Here is a 22,186-nt window from a genome sequence, read left to right on the forward strand (position 1 = left end):
GTAGATATTAATTTTTTTTTCCAAAAACAATCTATTCCAGAATATAAAGTTGACTAGAAAAGCTTAAGCAAGTATACATTTGGCTTGGTCGTGAAGTTGGTGCAAGTAATGAACCCTTTCTGGATCATGTCTACAAGTTCTGCTCGTAAGGTAATGGAAAATTGTTTATTACAGCCAAGTATTTATTCTCTCAAGTTTAAGACCTACATTTTCTTTGAAAGCGATCAAGGAAAGTGTTTTTGATATTTCAACTGTTACACAGATTTTAAATGACTAGGCTATTTCCACTTTAAATACTATGTGTGAAAATAGTTGCAATATTTTTCCAAAATGCTGACAGTGAACAGTTTGACGTTTTGGAACTGTATGATAACTGGACTACACTATATCACATATAGGCTATTCGGTGACCCAATCTGATTCTGTCTTCCAGTTTCTCATCGATGGCCCTGTAAGGTACTGCTCTTCAAATGCACATCCAAGTGCTCTTTAAATATGAGGATAGCTGTGTTCCCAGCTTTCTTTGAACCATAAGTTTCATTTGTGAAAGTATTTTCTTCCTTCCCCTCTAATCCTTCTTCAACAAATGACCTTAAATATAGATCTCCTATATTTGATTTGACTCCCCCCCCCCCCCCCCCCCCCCCCCCCCTCATCCACAGCTAGCATATCTTTCTTGCAATGTGATAGCCCGGTATCATGCATGATATCTGAGCTATGGCCTAGTAAACTTTGTATGCCATTCTAGCATTTCCTCTAGCTCTTATTAAACAAAATAAAGGTCATCCTGCTGGCCCATTTAACCACCTGATCTATCTGTCCAGTTAACGTTTTTTATCACTAATTTTTACTGCAGCACCAACAAATTACATTCAATACAACCAGTTGCCAATTACATTTTGACTGCTTAACCCAGCCACTCCCCAACCCTCATCACCATTCCCCCTCCCTCCACCCCTCTCCCCTCCACCAACCGAATACTAGTGCATACACAGACAGAGCATTCCTATTTTAACAGAAGATCTCAGTTATCTTTTTATGGATGTGTGTACATAACTTCAAGCTTCCTTTCTTCTGCATTATCCTGGCTTTTATTGTATATTTCCTTGAAATTTCACCTCCCCCCCCCCCCCCCATCTCATTTATTTGGATTAAATTTTGTTTACCACTACTTTTATAATCTCTTTGAAGCTGAGCTTTCCTCTTCAACCAGACAGCCAGTTTTTTTGTAGCCTTGGAAAACCTTCCTGTACTTCCTACATTTAAGTCAAATACTTCACAAGGCAGAGCATGATCTTAGGATCTGAGCCTTGTATGACTTCAGTGATAACTGGCATTTTTATGATCATATGCCAATCAGTGATAACTCCTCTGCAACCTGCCACTTGGCCAATTTTGGATCCAATTTGCCACTATGCTTTTGTATCCTGTAAACCTTTAACCCTTGATTTGCCTGGTCAACAAAGCTTTTTGAAACCCACAAAATTATTTTAAACAGTTGACAATATTGTAAAACATTAAGAAATTTGAGATAACTTAATAATGACCTTGTGTTGCACAGAAATCTGACAGTGAAGAGAGAAGTGTATCTGGCGAACAGAAGACTAGTCCTCCACGGTCTTCAGCATCCAAGAAACAGTTGCCCTCGATACCAAAAAATGCTGTTCCTGTAACTAAACCTATTTCTCCTATCACATCTACACAGTCAACAAATGGAACACATGCTTCATATGGTCCATTTTACCTAGAATATTCTCTCCTTGCTGAATTGTGAGTGGTGTCTTTTATTTTTCATGTATTCCTCTTGGTGCAATATCGATTTTAAAGAATTTGCTAATATGCTGTTACCCCATGAAACTTGCAGAAATAAGTGAGGTATTAAAGTTGAGCTGAGAACTGCTTACTGAATTTTGCATTAATGTAGTATAATTCTCACCTCCGTATTCATACAATTCTTAAACACGAGGAAATCTGCAGATGCTGGAAATTCAAGCAACACACACAAAATGCTGGTGGAACGCAGCAGGCCAGGCAGCATCTATAGGGAGAAGCACTATCGACGTTTTGGGCTGGGACCCTTCGTCAAGACTAACTGAAAGAAAAGATAGTAAGAGATTTGAAAGTAGGAGGGGGAGGGGGAAATCCAAAATGATAGGAGAAGACATGAGGGGGTGTGGTGAAGCTAAGAGCTGGAAAGGTGATTGGCAAAAGGGATACAGAGCTGGAGAAGGGAAAGGATCAGGGGATGGGAGGCACAGTGCTCCCCCTTCCCCCTTTCTTTCTCCCTAGGCCTCCCATCCCATGATCCTTTCCCTTCTCCAGCTCTGTATCCCTTTTGCCAATCACCTTTCCAGTTCTTGGCTTTACCCCACCCCCTCTGGTCTTCTCCTATCATTTTGCATTTTCCCCTCCCCCTCCTACTTTCAAATCTCTTACTGTCTTTCCTTTCAGTTAGTCCTGACGAAGGGTCTCGGCCCGAAACGTCAACAGTGCTTCTTCCTATAGATGCTGCCTGGCCTGCTGTGTTCCACCAGCATTTTGTGTGTGTTGCTTCTTACAATTCTTGATGCTTTCCCCTTTTGAAAAGGATGAATTGGAAAAGGCATATCTAGTTCATATGCCATAGCTGGAAAAGTTTTGGTGCATTTGGATGGTGATTTGAACTTCATGATCTGATGAAATTTCGAACTTTATAATGTTGATATTCCTATCATTTTACAGTACCTTAGTTGTAAAACAAAAGTTGCCTGGTATCTATATACAACCTTCATATGGATCTGCATTAAGTAAGTATTGTCATTAAAAGTTTAAACTAGTTTTAGGTAAATTATTTCTAAATTTTCTCCCTGTTCTTATTTAAATTAAAAATGTTTTTTATTTCTTCTCACAGTGTGGTTTGGAGTAATTTTCATCAGGCATGGGTTGTACCAGGATGGTGTGTTTAAGTTTACTATTTACATCCCTGATAATTATCCAGATGGAGAGTGTCCTGTAAGTAATGTTCATATAATTCCCTTTACAATGTGTATGATTTACACTTTCTCATGTTGTACCACACTGATAACACTTATGGTAAAACAGTTTTGATTTGAATAAAGTAACATTTTGTATTACCTATTATTCTGTCAGACTGCCAAATGAGGAATGAAATAACAAACTATCTGAGGGTAAATGTGACATTCATTAAAAAAAAAATGCCAATGAATAGAGTCAAAGATACTTAATTAATCTCTTCCTGTTAGTGTGTTAGACTAGGTGTAGTTTTTTTATGACATTTTTGGTGGCATGTATCCTAAGTTGAAATCTATATGACTAAGGTATAGGAGCAGAATTGGGTCATCCAGCCCATCGAGTCTGTTCTGCCATTCCATCATGGCTGGTTCATTTTCCCCCTCAATCTCATTCTCCTGTTTTCCTTGTAACTGTTCACACCCTGGCTAATGAAGAATGTACCAACCACCGCCACCTTAAATACACCCAGTGACTTGGCCTCCGCAGCTGCCCGTGGCAACGAATTTCATAGATTCGCCACTCTCTGACTAAAGAAATTCCTCATCTCCATTTTAAATAGACGCCCCTCTATTTTGAGGCTTTGCCCTCTGGTCTTGGGACTCCCTCCTTCCCCCCCCCCCCCCACAATAGGAAACATCCTCTCCACATCCACCCTATATAGGCTTTTCAGCATTAAATAGGTTTCAATGGGCTATCTCCTCATTCTTCTAAATGCCAAGTACAGGCCCAGAGCCATCAAACATTCCTGATACAATATCCCTTTCATTCCTGGAATCATTCTTGTGAATCTCCTCTGAACTCTCCAATGTCAGTGCATCTTTTCTTGGGTAACAATACTCTGTGAGGCCTACCCAGTGCCTCAGCATTACATCCTTGCTTTTATATTCTAGTCTTCTTGAAGTGAATGCTAACGTTGCATTTGCCTTGATCACCACTGACTCAAACTGCAAATGAATTTTTAGAGAGTCCTGCATGAAAACTCTGAAATCGTTTTATTCCTCTGCTTTTTTAAAAAAAATTGTCTGTTTAGAAAATAGTCTATGCTTTTACCAAAGTGCATGACCATATACTTCTGACACTGTATTCCATCTGCCACTTCTTTGCCCATTGTCCTAAACTGTCTTAAGTTCTTCTGCAGCCTTCTTGCTTCCTCAACACTATCTACCCCTCCACTTGTCTTTGTATTGTCTGCAAACTTGGCCACAAAGCTATCAATTCTATCATCCAAATCATTGACATATACGGTCGGCCCTCCTTATCCGCAGGGTCCACATGCGCGGATTCAACCAACCGTGGATCGGGAAAACCCGGAAGTTCCCCATCCAGCACTCATTGTATGAGCATGTATAGACTTTTTTCTTGTCATTATTCCCTAAACAATACAGTATAACAACTATTTACATAGCATTTACATTGTATTAGTTATTATAAGTAATCTAGAGATGATTTAAAGTACAGGCAGTCTTTAAGTCATATTTGTACGCAAGTTGGAACCGGTACATCCGGTATTATTTAGCGTCAGTTAGTCAAATGTTTGTCTTAGTATATAGTATACATTTTACCTTTCTGTGCATATAAAACACTTAAGAAACGTATGTATTTCATTAGTTAAACCACTGTGTTGCTTAATTGTAGCTTTCATCGGGTAAGGGCCTTTCGCATGCTCCATTATTCTCATTTTATCCTTTAAAATTGTTCCAATCGTTGACCGACTGTAGCCTAACACTTTTCCAATGACATGGCATTTTACCTCTTACCGATTGCTTTATAATTTCCACTTTATTTTCAATCATGATCGTTTTCTATCAACGGAACAGAAACGCTGCATATTCAGCAGCAGCCGTGGGTGGCGGGTCCCGAGCTCCGCCAGGTCCTGAAGTCCACCTACACTGAGACAGGTTAAATAAGGTCTGGAGCTCCACCGGGTCCTAAAGTCCACTGCACTGAGACAGGTTAAATAAGGTCTGGAGCTCCACCGGGTCCTGAAGTCCACCCACACTGAGACAGGTTAAATAAGGTCTGGAGCTCCACCGGGTCCTGAAGTCCACCCACACTGAGACAGGTTAAATATGGTCTGGAGCTCCACCGGGTCCTGAAGTCCACCCACACTGAGACAGGTTAAATAAGGTCTGGAGCTCCACCGGGTCCTGAAGTCCACCCACACTGAGACAGGTTAAATAAGGTCTGGAGCTCCACCGGGTCCTGAAGTCCACCCACACTGAGACAGGTTAAATAAGGTCTGGAGCTCCACCGGGTCCTAAAGTCCACTGCACTGAGACAGGTTAAATAGGTCTGGAGCTCCACCGAGTCCTAAAGTCCACTGCACTGAGACAGGTTAAATAAGGGACTTGAGCGTCTGCGTTTTTTGGTATCCGCAGGGGGTCCCGGAACCAATCAGCCATGGATAAGGAGGGCCGACTGTAATGTAAAAAGAAATGGTCCCAACACAGACTTTGCGGAAGACCACTAGTCACTGGCAGCCAAACAGAAAAGGCTCCTTTTATTCCCACTCTTTGCCTGCTGCCAATCAGCCAATCCTCTATCCACGCTACCATCTTTCTAAAATACCACGGACTCTTATCTTGTTAAATGGCTTCACCTGCGACACTTTGTCAAAGGTTTTCTGAAAATCCAATACACAACATCGACCGATTCTCCTTTGTCTATGCTGCCTGTTTTTTTTCTCAAAAAATTCCAACAGATATGTCAGGGAAGATTTTCCCCTTCAGGAAACCATGCTGACTTCAGTCTATTTTATCACATGCCTCCAAATAACCCCAAACCATCTCCTTAACCATGAACTCTAGCATTCTCCCTACCGGAGGTGAGGCTGACTGGCCTATAATTTCCTTTCTTCTGCCTCCCTCCCTTCTTGAAGAATAGAGTGACATTTGCAATTTTCCAGTCCTCTGGAACCATGTCAGAATCTAGTGATTATTGAAAAATCATTATTTTATGTTTTCGCAATCTGTTCAGCCATTTCTTTCAGAACTCTGGGTTATAGACCATCTGGTCCAGGTGATTTATCTACTTTTTAGACCCTTCAGCTTCCTAAGCACCACCTCCCTACAAATAGCAACTTCACTCACTTCTGCACCCTGATACTCTTGAACTTCTGGCATACTGCTAGTATCTTCTACAGTGAAAACGGATACAAAATATTTATTCAGTTCATCCACTATTTCCTTGTCCCTCATTTCTATCTCTCCAGCGACATTTTCCAGCAGTCCAATATCTACTCTCGCTCCTCTTTTACTCTTTGTATATCTGAAAAATCTTTTGGTATCCTCTTTGATATTATTGGTTAGCCTACCTTCATATTTCATCTTTTCACTCCTTATGGCTTTTTAGGCGCCTTCTGTTGTTTTTAAAAGCTTCCCAATCCTTTAACTTCCTACACATTTTTTTTGCTGTAGTAGACATCTCCTCTTTTGCTTTTATGTTACATTTGACTTCCCTTGTCAGCCACAGTTCTGTCATTATGCCTTCAGAATGCTACTACTTTTTGAGATGTATCTATCATGCTTCTTTTGAATTGCTCCTACAATCTCCAGCCATTGCTGTCCTGCTAGTATCTCCTTCTAATTAACTTTGGCTGGCTCCTCTCTTGTGTCTCTATAAATTCCCTTTATTCCATTGCAATATAGATACATCTGACTTTAACTTTTCCCTCTCAAATAGCAAGGCGAATTCTATCAAATTATGATGACCATCTCCTAAGGGTTCCTTCACCTTAAACTCCCTAATCAAATCTGATTCATTGAACAACATCAATCTAGAATAGCCTTTCCCTGTGGGCTCAACCTCAAGCTGCTCTTAAAAAGCCATACATTCTACAAAGCATTCTACAAATTCTCTTGGGATCCAGCACCAGCCTGATTTTTCCCAATCTAACTGCATATTGAAATACCCCATGACCATTGTAACATTACCATTTTGACATACCTTTTCTATTTCCCATTATAATTTGTACCCCACATCCTGTCTGCTGTTCAGAGACCTGTATTTAACTCCCATCAGGGTCTTTTTACTCTTGCAGTTTCTTAATTGTAACCTTAAGGATTCTACATCTTCAGATTTTATATCATCTTTTTCCTCAGAATTTGATTCCATTCTTTACCAACCGAGCCATGCCACCACCCCGCCTACCCCCGTTCTTTCGATATAATGTGTATTCTTGGATGTTAAGCTCCCAACTATAATCTTCTTTCAGCCACAACTCAGTGATGCCCACAACATCATACCTGCCAATCTCTAATTGCGCTACATCCTTTATTGCTTTTGTCTCTGTTACATGGCAACTTAACCCACTGACTGGAATTTTGTCTTGCCATCTGCCTGTCCTTCCCGACAATCTCACTACACACTGTATCTGCTTGTATACCAATTTCCCCCACCCTTTGTCAGATTACTCTAGATCAGGGGTGTCAAACTCATTTTAGGTCACGGGCCGGATTGAGCAAAATGCAGCTTCATGCGGGCCGGATCAGTCAGACGCGTGCGAACGCAGCTTTCGTTGCCTCCGTTTTTTCAGCCTGCTCTCATGTGTCTCAGTCTCTGCTATAACTACAAAGTGTTTCACTTTACAAATTCCGTTTCTTATGAAGAAGACTGCCGAATAAACACTAAAAACCCTGAAAACCTGGTACCTGAATAAACTCAGCATTAGCCATATCATACGCCATAGGCGCTTCGATTACTGGGGCCAGCTTTAATAGTAATTGGATATTATCTCGCGGGCCAAAGATAATTCCACCGCGGGCCGGATTTGGCCCGCGGGCCTTGAGTTTGACATATATGCTCTAGATAATCTTGCTATGTTGCTCTTGGAATGTTAAACATGTAAAAACTTGTAAATTTGCTTTTGGCTCTATTTTTACAGCCAGAACCTAAATGGCGTAAGATTCTAGGAGTCAAAGTAAAGTTGAAAATGAGATGCTTTCAAATTGCTTTAAGAAAATAAAATTGCAGAATTTGATAGCCAGAGATTGGTTCCCAGGTTGTAAATAAGGGGGCATAATTTAAGGTGATTGGAGGATAGTGGGATGCCAGAAGTAAGTTTTTTGGTTTTGTTTGCACAGGGATTAGTGGGTATGTGGAATGACTGCTAGGGGTGGTGATAAAGGGGACATTTAAGAAATTCTTAGGTAGGCACATAATAGATAGAGAAATGGAGGGAAGTGTTTGATCTTGGAGAAGGCTAAAAGGTCAGTGCAATATCATGGTCTAATAGGCCCGTATTATTCTATAAAATTGATTAAGTTAGGCTCCAGATGCTGTCTGAACTGCTAAGAATGTACAGCATTTTGTTTTTGATAAATATTTCACAATGTATTTCAATGTTAGCTATGCATTTTGATTTTAAGAATGTAGATCTGAAAATGCAATTGTCTGTAGATTGCTGGACCAAATACATTTATTTGTTTACGTGCAATAACCTGACTGGTAACGTGGACTGTGGGTGATCCCTGAGGCAGTAGACAACTGAACGGGTGTTATTATTGTCATTACGAATTATAATGTAGATATGGATACTTTACTGATCCCAAAGAAAATTAGTGTCACAATAGCTTTACAAGTGCACAGGTATAAATATTAGAAGAGGTAGAAAGAATAAAGAAAAATACATTACTACAAACACTCTAACAGGAGGGAATCATCACTTCCCCGGCTATAGGTTGACTCATTAAAGAGCATCATGGTTGAGGGTAAGAATAGCCAAGATGGCATGCAGAGGGTGAGAAACATTATCCAGAATTACCTTGTTCCACCGCCTCCAGTGTGTCCAGTTTGACTCCTATAACAGAACCATCCTTTCTAATCGGTTTATTGAGCCTGTTGGCATCACCCATGTTGATGCCATTGCCCCAATACACCACTGCATAGCAGATTGTACTTGTGACAACAGACTGGTAGAACATGTGAAGGAGAGGCCTACATACTAAAGGACCTCAGTCTCCTCAGGAAGTAGAGGCAACTCTGGCCCTTCTTGTACACAGCCTCCACTCAAGTCTGTCATCCAGGTACTTGGCAGGCTTACTCTTCCTAAAGTCCATCACCATCTCCTTATCTGCTTTGTCTTACTGATATCTGCAGATGATTTAGCTTGCACCATTTGACTAAGTCCTCCAGCAGGGCCCTGTATTTGTCCTCCTGTCCTCTTTATACATCTGGCTATTGCTAAGTCATCAGAGAATTTCTGCAGATGACACGACTCAGTGTTGTAGCTAAAGTCCAGGGTAAACAGGAAGGGAACTAGTACATCCTCTGTGGGGCCCCAGTGCTGCTTATAGCCGTGTCTGATCCACGGCTCTGAAGCTGCACAAACTGCAACATTAGAAACTGAAAGTTAATGCATTTGGCTTATCTTTTTTATAGATAATCAAAACCACCTTTTAATGGCAATACTGGTAAAGAAACGTCCTGAATAAAAACAATTCGAGACCCAGCTTTAGATGTCTTGCCTATGCTGTGCTAACAGTGATAACCAAATGCTGTGAACTGTTGAGCATCTTCAGAAGAATGTATTTAGATGTTTCTTCTTTGTGCTCCGCTTTATTTTAGCGTTTGATGTTTGATATACCAGTCTTCCACCCACTAGTGGATCCATCGACAGGAGAATTGGATGTAAAAAGAGCATTCACAAAATGGAGGTTAGTGCACTTAATTGTTTCCCATTATTCAGCATCTGACAAACTTTAGTCTCCTGTACTAATAGTTGAGTGGGATCCTGCTTCTGTGCCCTCAAATGAGCTCTGTTTGATATAAATTTTATAAATAAGCTGCAACAAGCAGGCGGACAAGTCAGTCAGGCTCGAGAATTATTAAACAGCAAAAGAGGAAATAAAGCACTTATTTTTAACAGTACAGATGCTTATTTTGGTATTAATTCTACTTTAGTATTCTGTTTTTTAAAGAGATTGGCCACACCTTGTACAGCAAAACTTTTTATTGAGAATATAATGAGCTGATTGTGTATCAAGTTGAAATTGTTATCAAGTGACTATTTCTGTTTCAATTGCATGTGCAAAGAATGCAACCAGGGTGGAGCAATGATGATAACTATTTCAACTATGCCAATGCTGGAAGTTGCTCTTGAAATTGTAACAGCCTTGCATAGTTTTTAAACAATCCTAATCCCTTGCCCTTGTCTGTTCCTCATCCCCGCAACTAGTGCAAACTAAGGTACACAATTCAGTAAGGTGTGAAAATACCTTAAGAGAATTTGGGTGAAGAAATATGCCAGTTACTCATTTATTGCCTGAAGGTTATGGGGAAAAGTAGCAAGTGTAAATCAGGCAAAATATGTTGAATCTTTCCTGATGGTTGTATGTGTACGTGTTCCCTACAGGCGAAATTATAACCACATCTGGCAGGTGTTGATGTTTGCCCGTCGAGTGTTCTACAAGATTGATATCTTTAGTCCCTTGAATCCTGAAGCTGCAGTACTGTGAGTCCAAAACTTAAGTTGCTGTAAGATCACAACTGTAAGAGTGATTTTGTACCTGATGTTTATGGACAAAATTATAGTGGGTTGAATTTTAAAGAACGGGCTAATGATCTCTGTTCTGGAAATGACTGCGAAGTGATGGCACTCTCAACTGACCCTTCCAGCTATCAGCCATGCTTAACTGTATAAATGTATTTGAAAATTCTTGCCAATTTCATGACATCACAATAGTAATCATTACATTTGCAAAATTTAAGTTATTATTGTAGTGGTGATAAATATTTGTGTTTACAGCACCTTCCAGATTTGCAGCCAATTAATAACTGAATATTTGAAATATCAGGAGATAATGTTGGAAAGAAATGTGTAGGTTGTCTTGAAGTTTCCTTAAAATGTAATTTGAACAGTACTTAGAATATTGATGCACTTTCCTTCCCATATGAAGTGGCCTTAAAACTTTATGGATATTTGTCTGATCCTACACCTATTAGGTGCATGGCTAAAATGCTGCTAGTTATGTAAATGTGTTTGCACTGTTATTTAGCATTGCCACGCCATAACAACTTTGTGCACATCTTGAGATTTGTGAGTCTAATTAAAAACCTTGCAGAATATGGAAGGTGGTTAAAGATAAAGATGTGAATTGAAGGCTCAGAAGCAAGCCCCACAGTTTGAAGCCCGGTCCCTCATCATGTCTGCATCTTTCAATTGTTCTCAGGCTTAATTAGAAACCATTGCACTGATCAATCTGAAAATGTACCTTCCTTTCCAGATATGAAAAGGACATACATTTGTTCAAAAGCAAAGTAGTTGATAGTGTGAAACTATGCAACAGTCATCTCTTTGATCAACCCAAAATGGATGACCCTTATGCAATTAGGTGAGTTTGATTTAAATTTTAAGTTTTGAGACTAATTCTAATACCTTCCTATTAAACCAAAACTTGTTTGTATCCAACGTGCATTTGAAGTGTGTGCATAGTAGTTATAATTATTGACTTGTTCCTGTTATGTAGAAAGTTGATTTGATTTTGATCTACAAATGGCAAATTTACATGTGATTGTGTTATTAAATAACCAGATTTGTAGGAATTTTCCATCATGAACAATAAGTTGTAACTAAATTAAAGTGTCATTAACTCTTGCTCTGTTCTTTGCATGAATAAATTATTTGTACTGCCAATAATATTTTTTGAAATCAGCATTACATATAAATGGTTTGGGGAGTAATTTTGGCCTACTTGATGGACTAACATTGAACATCTGGCCTATTATTCTAGATAGCTAAAATAAGATTTTTGATGTTCCCTATTGCCTGAGGCACACATAATATAAGTGTTTGTTGAATAATTTTTATGGCACAATTTATTGTAATTATGTTTGAATTGTATCGTAATTAAAATTATAAACTTTGAATTAAGTCAATAAACAACTACTTGAACATTCTTTTTTTACTTTAAATTTGCTTTATAATGTTATTTTATGTAATACAAAAGTATTTTTGTGATGGGCTTTCCTCCACATTGCCTGATTATCTGCAGAGCAGATTGCTTGATAACGTTTAGAACTTTATTCCTGGTAATTTTTTTTTTGTTCGGTTAAAATTTAAGTATACATCATAATGAGCAAATGATCTATCCTATGAGCCAAGAATAAAAATCTCCACCATTCTGCTCAACTTTGCAGTAATGTTGCAATTCTAATTGTTGCTGAGGATGGTGAAGACAGAATTTGCTTTGAATCCCAGATTAAGCAGGGTCATGGAAACCAGCAGTTCCACTTGTGATTGAAGTGAGCATTAATTCCTTTTGGCTATTAAGCCTCCATATGAACTAAATAGTTTCAGTTTTAGGGCTGAGAAATAAAATGGTCACTTGAAAAAGCTATTTGAAGGCTGTCAGTACTTGTAGAATCTCATGCCACCAAAGAGGTGCTGACTTTAAAGGAGATAAAAAAATTTGGATCATATGCAAAGTGAGAATTACATGTTTTTCTTTTTTTTTAAAAAAAAAAATAAAAATTACCTGTTTCTTCCAAAGCTTTTCACCCTGGAATCCAGCAGTACATGAGGAAGCCAGAGAGAAGATGTTGACCCAAAAGGTACATTTCCTACATATATTGAAAACCCTTTTGTTACTAGCTAACGTGTCAGCCAGCCCACCCATTTCTCCTTCATAACTATCCTGTACAATCCTTGTCCTCAATCATGAACTCAATTTCGTGACACACAACTTCCAGTAATATTGAATGATTGCTGGAGAACAGGTGCTCATCTGCATTTCAATCAAAGCTTGTGCAAAGGTGTTCTGATTACAAGCAGTCATTTTTTGGCCTCATTGTACAATTGTGAATTGCCACTTAGAAAGATCTGATGTGTAACTAGCAGTTCCTTTTACTCCGTTTTCAATAGCAGTGCTGAAAAAATACTTTTCTGCTTTTTTGTCCTGACTTCCTTTTATTTTTGAGTTCAAGTATCATCTTGGACTTGATTCCTTTACTGTTCTACCTTACCCAACTTGTATCCAGGTTCAAACTTGTGCTGCCTAGTCCCCAAGCTGTTAAAGTCCCTCCTTTGGCTTCTATTACAGTCATTTTTAAGATGCCATTTTAAACTCGCTTTTTGTAGGTTGAACTTTTGGCCACTTGACTTGACCATCTCCCTGTATGGCTTGGAGTCTTATTCTGCTTAATTATCATGTTGTAGAATATCCAGTTACTATTTTGGAGGAGTCCTTGTTCACCTGAGTTTCTCTGACTATTCCATTGTTTATGGGAAAGCTGTTTGTCCCTCCCCCACTTTTAAACTAAACTTCTAACTTTCCTCTTCCACTACTTTAAGCTAGTTTAGTTTGATTTACGTACTTGCCAATCTTGTGCAATGCTTTAAGGATCTGGTTATAAAAAAAAAAGTGATGCTGTTTTCCACCTTATTTGATATTCTGTGCAGTATTAAGTTTGGCATTGTGAGATGCATGGTTATGTTTTTTTGTTTTCTCTTGCCTAGAGAAAACCTGAAGATCAGAACAAAAGCGTGCATGTGTCTGGTCTTTCCTGGGTAAAACCTGGTTCAACACAACCTTTCAGCAAGGATGAAAACACTGCACAAACCTAGTACATCTTATCAACGGCACGAGAGGCACTTTCTTTCTGTGAGGCATAATGGACCAGGTCAATTGAGATATAATATTTTCTTCCCCGTGTTGGTTCAGATGTTGGACTTTGTTTTAGCGGCAACAGTTTAAAAACAAAATGCAGGAGATGGTGTTCCTTGCGCATAAATTATAAAGATTTTAAACTTTTGTTTAAATTCAACTTTTAACAAAGTTTGTTAAAACTTGCATTTTGGAGACCTCTACTACCTAGGTAATCTTGGCAATACAACTATTAATAATGTTGGGGTGGTTAACTGAATTGTGTGGTTCTTTCATAAAGATGTCACCATTTTTGTAATACTGCCATTATTATGTAGAAATGTTTTTCATGTTTCGGGGCTGGCCACTAGAGTTTTAAGATTTTGAGTTTGGACATTCAGTAATCATCCAGATCAACTATATTTTACATAGCGTATGACTATTTGCAGTTTTCATAAAATCACGGTTGAGTTTTCTAATGTAAATATTAGCATATATATTTTGTAAATAGCATTTTTGACCCTATAGTTAGCACTTTGAGATGAAATGGTGCTGAAAGTGACATCAGTTCATTGGACATGTATTTGAGTAGATTAATCTGTTAAAGAAACAGTGCGTTCAGTGGGGCCCCAAGCTTTGTAATTTTGGTGATCTTTATATAGTGTGTCTGAATCAGTTCAAAGAAGAATATTTCCTAGACATTCATGTTATAATTATCTTGTGCAATCAAGCAGCACATTGTGTAATAAAAGTGCTGTTTATTTGTGGTGGGGTCTATTAAAAGGTGAAATAGCTGCAGACCAACAAACTGATGTCATTATGGCTTAAACTTTAAAATAAAAACAAACTAAAACTGCTGATTACTTTTTAATGTTTGTGTGTGTGTGTGTGTATGTATGTATGTACGTGGGCATACGAGTAACTACTTTTGGTAAATGCTGTCCCTTTCCATTTGAAGACTGTTTGGCTTTGATTGCCACTAGTGATAGTATTAGTTATTTTTGATAAAATGCTTACTTGCATTGCAGTATGTGTATTTACCACCAGATGGCACAGTGGTGCAAATTCATTAGCTTTGGCTTCCGCTTACACACTCAGCTGTTAACCTTGAATGTTAATCTCTTTCGAGCATTTTGTTTGTGGGCTTTTCTTTCTCTAACCTGCTCTGGTTCTGTCTCTGATCACTTTTTTTGTCTTCCTGCATCAAACAATAACTAGCTTCTTTGTGTCTTACAGTGCATCTACCATAACCATCTCTGGTCTTGTAACTTTTGTGTTTTTTTTTGTTCTATGTCACTTCCACCAATTTAAAATGTAGATTAGTTCCAATCCTTCAATTTTCCCCCTCCTACCCCCACTGAATATCCTTTTCATTCAAACAAATATGAAGGGTTTGAAAAAGAATTAACCGTAATCGCTTTCATGATTCCGCTTTTCCTCCTGAGCATTTTACTTCTCTATCCTGTTTTTGTCTGATATTATCTGCTGTAATCTATCCAGGAATTTGATCTGAACTCCATGTGCAATGTGATAGGAGTTTAGCCACTGTTTTAGTTAATGGATACCTTCACAGAAAATAAAGATAAAAGTTTGTAATTAAAGTATTATATAAAATGGCAGTGGTTTTGAAAACCTAAGTGGTGCCTCACACAGTGTTTTTGATACATGAATGACTGTATTTATCAAAGAATTACTAACTGCGGATATTGAGTTTGATTTAAAAAAAACACAATATAGATTTTATAATGGCATTTACTATAACTCAAGTTACATGTACAAACTGGTCTTCAAGAGCAATATGAGCATTGGCTGCTTTCAGTATGCTGTAGAATCTTGAATGAACAAAGTCATCTTAAGAACATAAGAAATAGACAGGAGTCAACTATTTGGTCCTTTTGTGCCTGCTTCCACTATTTGTTGTTGTTGTTACCAATCTTTTATAATGGCATGATTCCATATCCCTGGATTCCATTAATATTTAATAACTTATTCAGTGCCTTGTATGCCCAAGATGCAGGTAGCAGGATGTTTGCTATTTCGCACCCCACCCCCCCACCAAACTCCACAAGCACGTTCTGTAAGCATTGGAAAGAAAAATGTTCACTAGCCACTTGCATCTTAAAAACCACATCTATCCTAATGTTCTGAATGATCTTTAAACTGATAGAAAAAAAGTGCAGCTTATTTATTGCAACTTTTAAAGATCCTCCAAACACCAGCAGAATTTTTATTTCCCTAACCAGTGTTTACAATGGGGAATCAAATTTCTTTTCTATGGAATCTGGAGTCTTGTATTTTCAGCTAAATCAAATAAGCTGTAGCATAATCAGAGATGAGTACTGTGAATGCTTTTGAAAGTTTGACTGCAATATAACAAAAAATGGTAGAGGTTCAGATGGCTCACTGTCTGAAAAAGCAGGGATGGCTTAAATTCATCAGCAATGAAGAAGCAAATAAAACTGCACTTAAGGTTTGGTTTTTAAACATTGGATTTCTTTTGCCTCAAAGATTCTCACTCAACTTCATAGAAATTTTACTTCTAAATATAGTAATAGTCATTTGCGTTTTCATTCAGTTATAAAATTATAGATGTTTGCTTATTCCGAAATCAATTTCCTGAATTAGAAATTATGGGCAGTAACAAAACAGACTCTCATGCCAATGTTCAAGGTGAGACATGGATTTTTAAAAAAAATGTTGGTGCAGGTGTCTTCTAAAAGACTAAATTCCATCAACTTTTACAGAAATAGAAAAACAAATTCTAGTAACCTGTTCTAAGATGTGTGATGTGACTGCTTGATCATAAACCATTTTCTAAATTAGTAACAGAAATTATTTTATAAAAGAATGTAGACACATACAAATGTTAAAACATCAGATTTCACAACTTTTACAGAGAAACAGCACAAAACATTTTAACAAATCAATTATAATTTAAATACTTCTGCAGATTAATAAGCTTTAAAACAAGTTGTTTTTTGACACACTTGTGGGGTCCCTGTTTAAAATAAGTATTGTAGTAATTCCATTTTATCTGGACTGAACTCACTGCAAACTACAATACAATAAACACCATAACCACTTAACTAAAATGATATCCTAAATTGAATATTCCTTAATCTTTTCAAAAGTTTAAATAAAATTGTTTTTAATTGAGAAGTTATGTTCAAGGACTGATATTAAAATGTAAACCCATCTAGCCAAAATTTTACTATAGGCTTTTTGCATTGCTTTAAAAACCACCTTTGGGTATAGGCTATTTGAGACCTTTTTTAAATCTTAAGATGTTTTCAACTGATCTGAGCAACATGGTGATTTGCAATGTCAATGGTGCCCAATAAAATCTGGATGCTTTAATCCCAACCTATATTTTCTGTACTCATGACACAGCAATATAGATTGTGTATTTTCCTATTGAGTATCTCTTTTCACCAATTAAAGAATATGACTAATACAGATTGCTTACTTGCATACCAAAATATTTATATCTGGTTGAGATTTGTATTACTAAGGTAAGGTGAATGAAGCTGACCGGAATACTGAACTGAATACTGAAGGAATAACTGAATTAAGTTATTGTGAACCTGATTTCTTTGAACCATTAAAGAATTGATGACAACCCTTTCTCTTCTACTAAAACTATTTTATGCTAAGTAAAGAATAAGGTAGAATACACACTACTCAAACACTGAGGACAAAATAGTTGCAAAGTATCACTGATTTCCAATACAAGTGTCATGGGAAACTGACACTTCTACTGAATGTAAGGCAGGTGATTGGAAGTAATACCATACTCTTCTTAAACAAGAGAAAGTCTGCAGATGCTGGAAATCCAAGCAACACACAATGTTGAAGAAACTCAACAGGCCAGGCAGTGTCTATGGAAACCTGAGCAGTCGACATTTTGGGCTGAGACCATTCATCAGGCTTGAAGGATCTTGGCCTGAAATATCAACTGTACTCTTTTTCCATAGATGCTGTCTGGCCTGCTGAGTTCTTCCAGCATATTGTGAGTGTTACCATACACTTCCTGCTCAGTCTACTGATCTCTTCCAGGTAAGATACTTGTTAAAATTTTAAATAACTCCTCGTATTTTTTGTAATTAAATTTAATTATAACAAATTTAATGTGTCAATGTCCAAAAGTTTGTATATAGGGTTTACTAAAGTTAGCAACTGTATTAATCTGTCCTATTGGGTGCATACTGTGCTTCATGGTAATTGTTAATTTGAAAGAACAGTAGAAATATTTGTTGAATGGCTGACATCAGATTGTGACAGCTATTGACTGAAGAAACACATCAAATGCTGGAGAAATTCAACAGGTTAGGCAGCATCTGTGGAAATGAATAAACTGTTGACATTTCAGGTTGAGATCCTGTGAGTATCTACTGTGATTTTTTTTTTGTGCTCTGACATATTGTTCTGTTTTTCTTTGGTTACCAAACAATTCAACTGCATTGACTAAGTTAGAAAATAACTGTTATGGCAATAAATGTGTGGTTTATGAGGCATTTCAGATCAGATGAGCAAAACATTTGCAGTAGATTAGGGTCTGTTACAAACAGGCTATTAAGTGAGCAAAGAGGTGATTAAAAAGGTTTGGTTCTGAATCTGATTGTATATTCCACAAGTTAATAGCAGATGCTGACAGAATTTATGTACCTATATTTACAGCGTTTATCATTACTACTGAGAGGTAGCCAATCCAAACAAGTAGCAATGCACCTTTCTCTAAAGGTGGGGTAAGTGTTGCACTAATGTTCCTTTGTCAGTTTCTTTAATTCTCAGGATAAATTTGGTGATCCGGAAGCAAGTTGTAGGGTTTTGGACATATTAATTGATTCTTTGAATTGTGTTTTGAAAAATCTCCATATCCTTCAGCTATGGGATGCTGTTTAAAATCCTGACTGTAGCCCTCACGACTGATCAGCCCTCTCGAGAGTGCGGGTAATATTGAAAAAGAACCACTGAGGATTTGGAGATGAGATTGCAGCTGCTGGAATCTGGAACAACACAAAGCACTGGAGGAACTCGGCAAGTCAGGCAGCATCTGTAGAGGGGAAATGAACAGTCAGTATTTCAGGTTAAGATTGTTCCTTTGCACTGGCAGTGAAAGGTTGGCTGTCTATATCCTTCCACAGATGTTGCCAAACTTGCCAAGTACTTCCAGCACCATTTGTGTTGCTGGGGAGTTGTTTTATTACATGCATTATCTGTGTCATTGTACATACATTTAAATAAATAATTTTATCTCTTCACAGCCTAAGACTTGAATGATGAATATTCATTACACCTCCTGAGGACAAACATTGCATGACAACAACATGCTAAATTTGTTTCCTAACTTGAAATCCCCATTGCATTTGACTTAGATATTCAACAGCCTTAAGTTAAAACTTTTTCTCTTTCCAAATGTTGCCTGACCTGCATTTTTTTTTTAATTTGTCTGTCTGGACTTTCAGTATATTTTGTTTTTGCAATAGAATGTTAATCAATAGAAAACGAAGGGTCTAAGTGACATATCAAGTATGAAAACCTGAAAATAGGTCATCTTCCATAAAATAATCAATATTCTTTTAAATAGAAACTTTTTAACATTTTCTTTTCTAAACTACTGGCTGTAAACTACCATTTCAAATGGCGGTTCTGTAGTTGTTACTTGCATGCTATTCATGACCTTCCAAGCTCACTGAACACACACAACCAGTTTTGGGCACCAAAATCCGTTGTGGATAAACTGGGCACTTTGAATGTAATTCTTGGACATGGAATGCTAATTGCGGAGGAGGGAAAACTCGTCCATGGGAATTTAAACGCTATTGTCCAATCCAAACAGTTTCACAGAACATTTGTATATCGGTAATAGGATCATATCCTGTATTTTGCTTTTGAAAATAACCTGTCCTTTCTAAAGCATATTTAAAATTTAAACGTTTTAATCTAAGTTGACATACAAATGTAGTAATAGTATAATTGAATTTGATATGAAAAACTTGTTTTAAGTCTGTTTTAATACTTATTTTGGAAAAGCTTAAATAATAAAATGCTATTTAAAATACTTCGCTTCACAGATCTCTTACCCTAAGATGCCCCTCTTCAACATTCTGATCTTTTAAATGTAAACTGCTTTAGAAAGCAAGAAACTGGATATCTGTTAAAGCGCTTAACCCTTTGTGTCCACTTTCCTACAGCATGTACTCACTGACTATATGGCTTGGCAAAAGCTTTAAGCATAGCTGTAATTTTCTCTGGTCTGCTTTCCAGTTTCTTGGACTCAAAGGCAGGGGGACAAGTCATGAAGTTGATATAATTAGTTGGTATTTGTGCCAAAGCCCATTACTGTTTCTCAACAAATTACCAAAGTAATGAGGCACAAGTAGAATCAGTGTGAGCCTCTGTCATTGGCCACATCTTGCAAACGTCTGTATAGTGCAGTATGGTTCTCTTGACAAACCCTCTTAGCTGGCACTTCATTGCCATCATCCAATGTCAAGCCACGTTTCTTAGTTGGTGTTTCACCAGTCTTGATCATGTTGTTGATATCTCTCAGTCTCTGCAGGTGGTAAAAAAGGAATCATCTTAGTTGCAAGAAAAAAATAGGCTTGTTTCTAAAGTTCACATTCAGAATTTGATCATAGGACTGGTATCAAATAAGGTGCAGAAAATGACGGCACATGTTTGATTGTTTAAATGGCTTATTTTGACAAGTCTATTAGAACAAGCGTGGCTTGCTTAGGAGGTACAGAGTAGTATTGGAGGCTTTTATTTAAAGATTGATGGCCTGGAACTAGTGGTGTGTGTGGTCCTCAGTTTGTCATATGAGGATGTTAGTAATAATTAGTACATTTGTAGATGACCGAAATTGATTGTGTAATAGATAATGAAGATTAAGGATACAAAGAATACTGATCAATTGTGAAAGTGGACAAAGGAAGATGAAATTTAAAATCAGATGTGCAAAGTGATACATTTTGGGAAATTACCCCTCTAACCTATTTGTCAGAGATATCTCATGGTCATTTTCTGCCCTCTTAATGTCCTCAATCTTCACAGGACTCGTTTAGTCCCAGCTACTATACCTGACATAGACAAAATCTCCAAATGCTGGAAATCGAATGCAACCCACAAAAAGCTGAAGGAACTCAGGTCAGGCTGCATCCATAGAAATGAACAAACAGTTGATGTTTCGGCCCAAGACCCTTCTTCAAGACCGGAAAGGAAGGGGGAAGACGCCAGAATAAAAGGTGGGGGAGGTGAAGAAGGATAGCGAGAAGATGGGTGAAGCCGGTGGGTGGAAAAGGTAAAAGGCTAGAAATGAAGGAATCTGAGAGGAGAGTGGAGCATAGGAGAAGAGGAAGGAAGAGGGGCACCAAGGTGAACAGGTAAGAGGTCAGAGTGAACAACAGAAGGGGGGGATTTTTTTAAATATAAGTCAATAAGGAGAAGTTGAGAACAAGATGGCAGTGAAGGCAAGTTCCCAGGAAGAATACGTGGCTGTGGTAGCAAGTCTGGGTAAGTACATAGTTGAGAAAGGGCAGCAGAAATCAGAGGGAGAGCAGTAAGAGAGGGTCTCACTGAACTCCTGTCAAACATAAGATGAAGATTTCTTCAGGGTAGGCATACCTTGAAGAGGTTTCGCAGTACAGCAGCAAATCATAAACATAAGAAATTCTTTAGATGTTGGAAATCTAAGGCAACGTACACATGTTGGTTACTTAATGGAAGAAACCAGAGAACCTGGGGAAGGTCACAGCATGAATGAAATGACAGAGCAGATACCACCTAAATATAAAAGTGTGCTTGTGCACATCAGTATGGTACTAGGTTTGTAGAAAGAATAGATAGTTGCCAAAGCAACTCCTGTTACCCCATGAAAGACTGAGACAAGAGTTGAACTTTTCTGCAGCTCTTCCTTAACCTTTATGGTCATGTTCAAACTCCCATGTTTTCTCCACCTGTCCCTGAGATACCCTTAATCATGGCACAGTAAGACAGCTGGAATATTCCACAATTAAATGTAGAATCTACACATTGCACAATCTATATCTAATCAGTCGATGAGTGCTTAATCTGAAGATCTCTTTAGTGCCACGAGGCAAGTTCGGGTAACAGCGATCAACCAGCGCCAAGTTATCAACAAGACTTCTAAGCAGAACTCCTAAGCTCAGTATTGATCACTGCTCCAACATTTTAAATTTGTGGTTTGTGCTTGACACTGGCGGAGGTAGATGTGTAGCTAGTTAAACATTTAAGGATTGTGACTCACCTTTGAAGGACTTCTGCTGAAACAATAAAACATCTTTTCTCTTGGTGAAGGGGAGCCTCCATTCTTATGTGGTGAAATGTAGATGGAGTGATGTTGAGAGAGCAGGACTCTGCGTGGTGATCCTGTCCTTACAGATGGGAAAGGAGATAAAGCAGGAGCTTCATTCTGTACAAACAAAAAGTTTCTTTAAATTCAGAACCAAATTTATGTACACAAGCAGTAATACTAGTGTTAAATACTGCAGCATATTCCAGGATTTCATCTATAATGCAACACAAAACAAGTTTTATTCCAAAAATTGTACTTTGCAAACTGTTTGGCCTAT

At 37.9% G+C, this 22,186-nt stretch overlaps 2 protein-coding genes across 9 annotated transcripts in view; one reads left to right on the forward strand and one right to left on the reverse strand.

Annotated features, from left to right (window-relative positions):
• The window catches only part of aktip (akt interacting protein), a 32,605-nt gene extending 18,157 nt beyond the window's left edge, over nucleotides 1-14,448 (forward strand). For all 4 annotated transcript variants that reach the window (XM_073070005.1, XM_073070003.1, XM_073070001.1 and 1 more), the window contains 9 exons: nucleotides 41-150; nucleotides 1,562-1,770; nucleotides 2,722-2,786; nucleotides 2,891-2,991; nucleotides 9,577-9,665; nucleotides 10,364-10,462; nucleotides 11,235-11,342; nucleotides 12,501-12,561; nucleotides 13,466-14,448. In XM_073070005.1, coding sequence (XP_072926106.1) covers nucleotides 109-150; nucleotides 1,562-1,770; nucleotides 2,722-2,786; nucleotides 2,891-2,991; nucleotides 9,577-9,665; nucleotides 10,364-10,462; nucleotides 11,235-11,342; nucleotides 12,501-12,561; nucleotides 13,466-13,573 — 882 coding nt within the window. In that variant the 5' untranslated portion in view covers nucleotides 41-108 and the 3' untranslated portion in view covers nucleotides 13,574-14,448. The remainder of the gene's footprint in view (nucleotides 1-40; nucleotides 151-1,561; nucleotides 1,771-2,721; nucleotides 2,787-2,890; nucleotides 2,992-9,576; nucleotides 9,666-10,363; nucleotides 10,463-11,234; nucleotides 11,343-12,500; nucleotides 12,562-13,465) is intronic.
• An 880-nt stretch (nucleotides 14,449-15,328) lies between these two features.
• rbl2 (retinoblastoma-like 2 (p130)) overlaps nucleotides 15,329-22,186 on the reverse strand; it is a 134,006-nt gene continuing 127,148 nt past the window's right edge. For 4 of the 5 annotated variants that reach the window (XM_073069999.1, XM_073070000.1, XM_073069998.1 and 1 more), the window contains exons 21-22: nucleotides 21,862-22,026; nucleotides 15,329-20,148 (exon numbers count right to left, since the gene is read on the reverse strand). In XM_073069999.1, coding sequence (XP_072926100.1) covers nucleotides 19,978-20,148; nucleotides 21,862-22,026 — 336 coding nt within the window. In that variant the 3' untranslated portion in view covers nucleotides 15,329-19,977. The remainder of the gene's footprint in view (nucleotides 20,149-21,861; nucleotides 22,027-22,186) is intronic. The other variant, XM_073069997.1, reaches the window with a different exon arrangement.

This window comes from Hemitrygon akajei, chromosome 17, assembly GCF_048418815.1.
Source record: "Hemitrygon akajei chromosome 17, sHemAka1.3, whole genome shotgun sequence".
NCBI classification, from domain to species: domain Eukaryota; kingdom Metazoa; phylum Chordata; class Chondrichthyes; order Myliobatiformes; family Dasyatidae; genus Hemitrygon; species Hemitrygon akajei.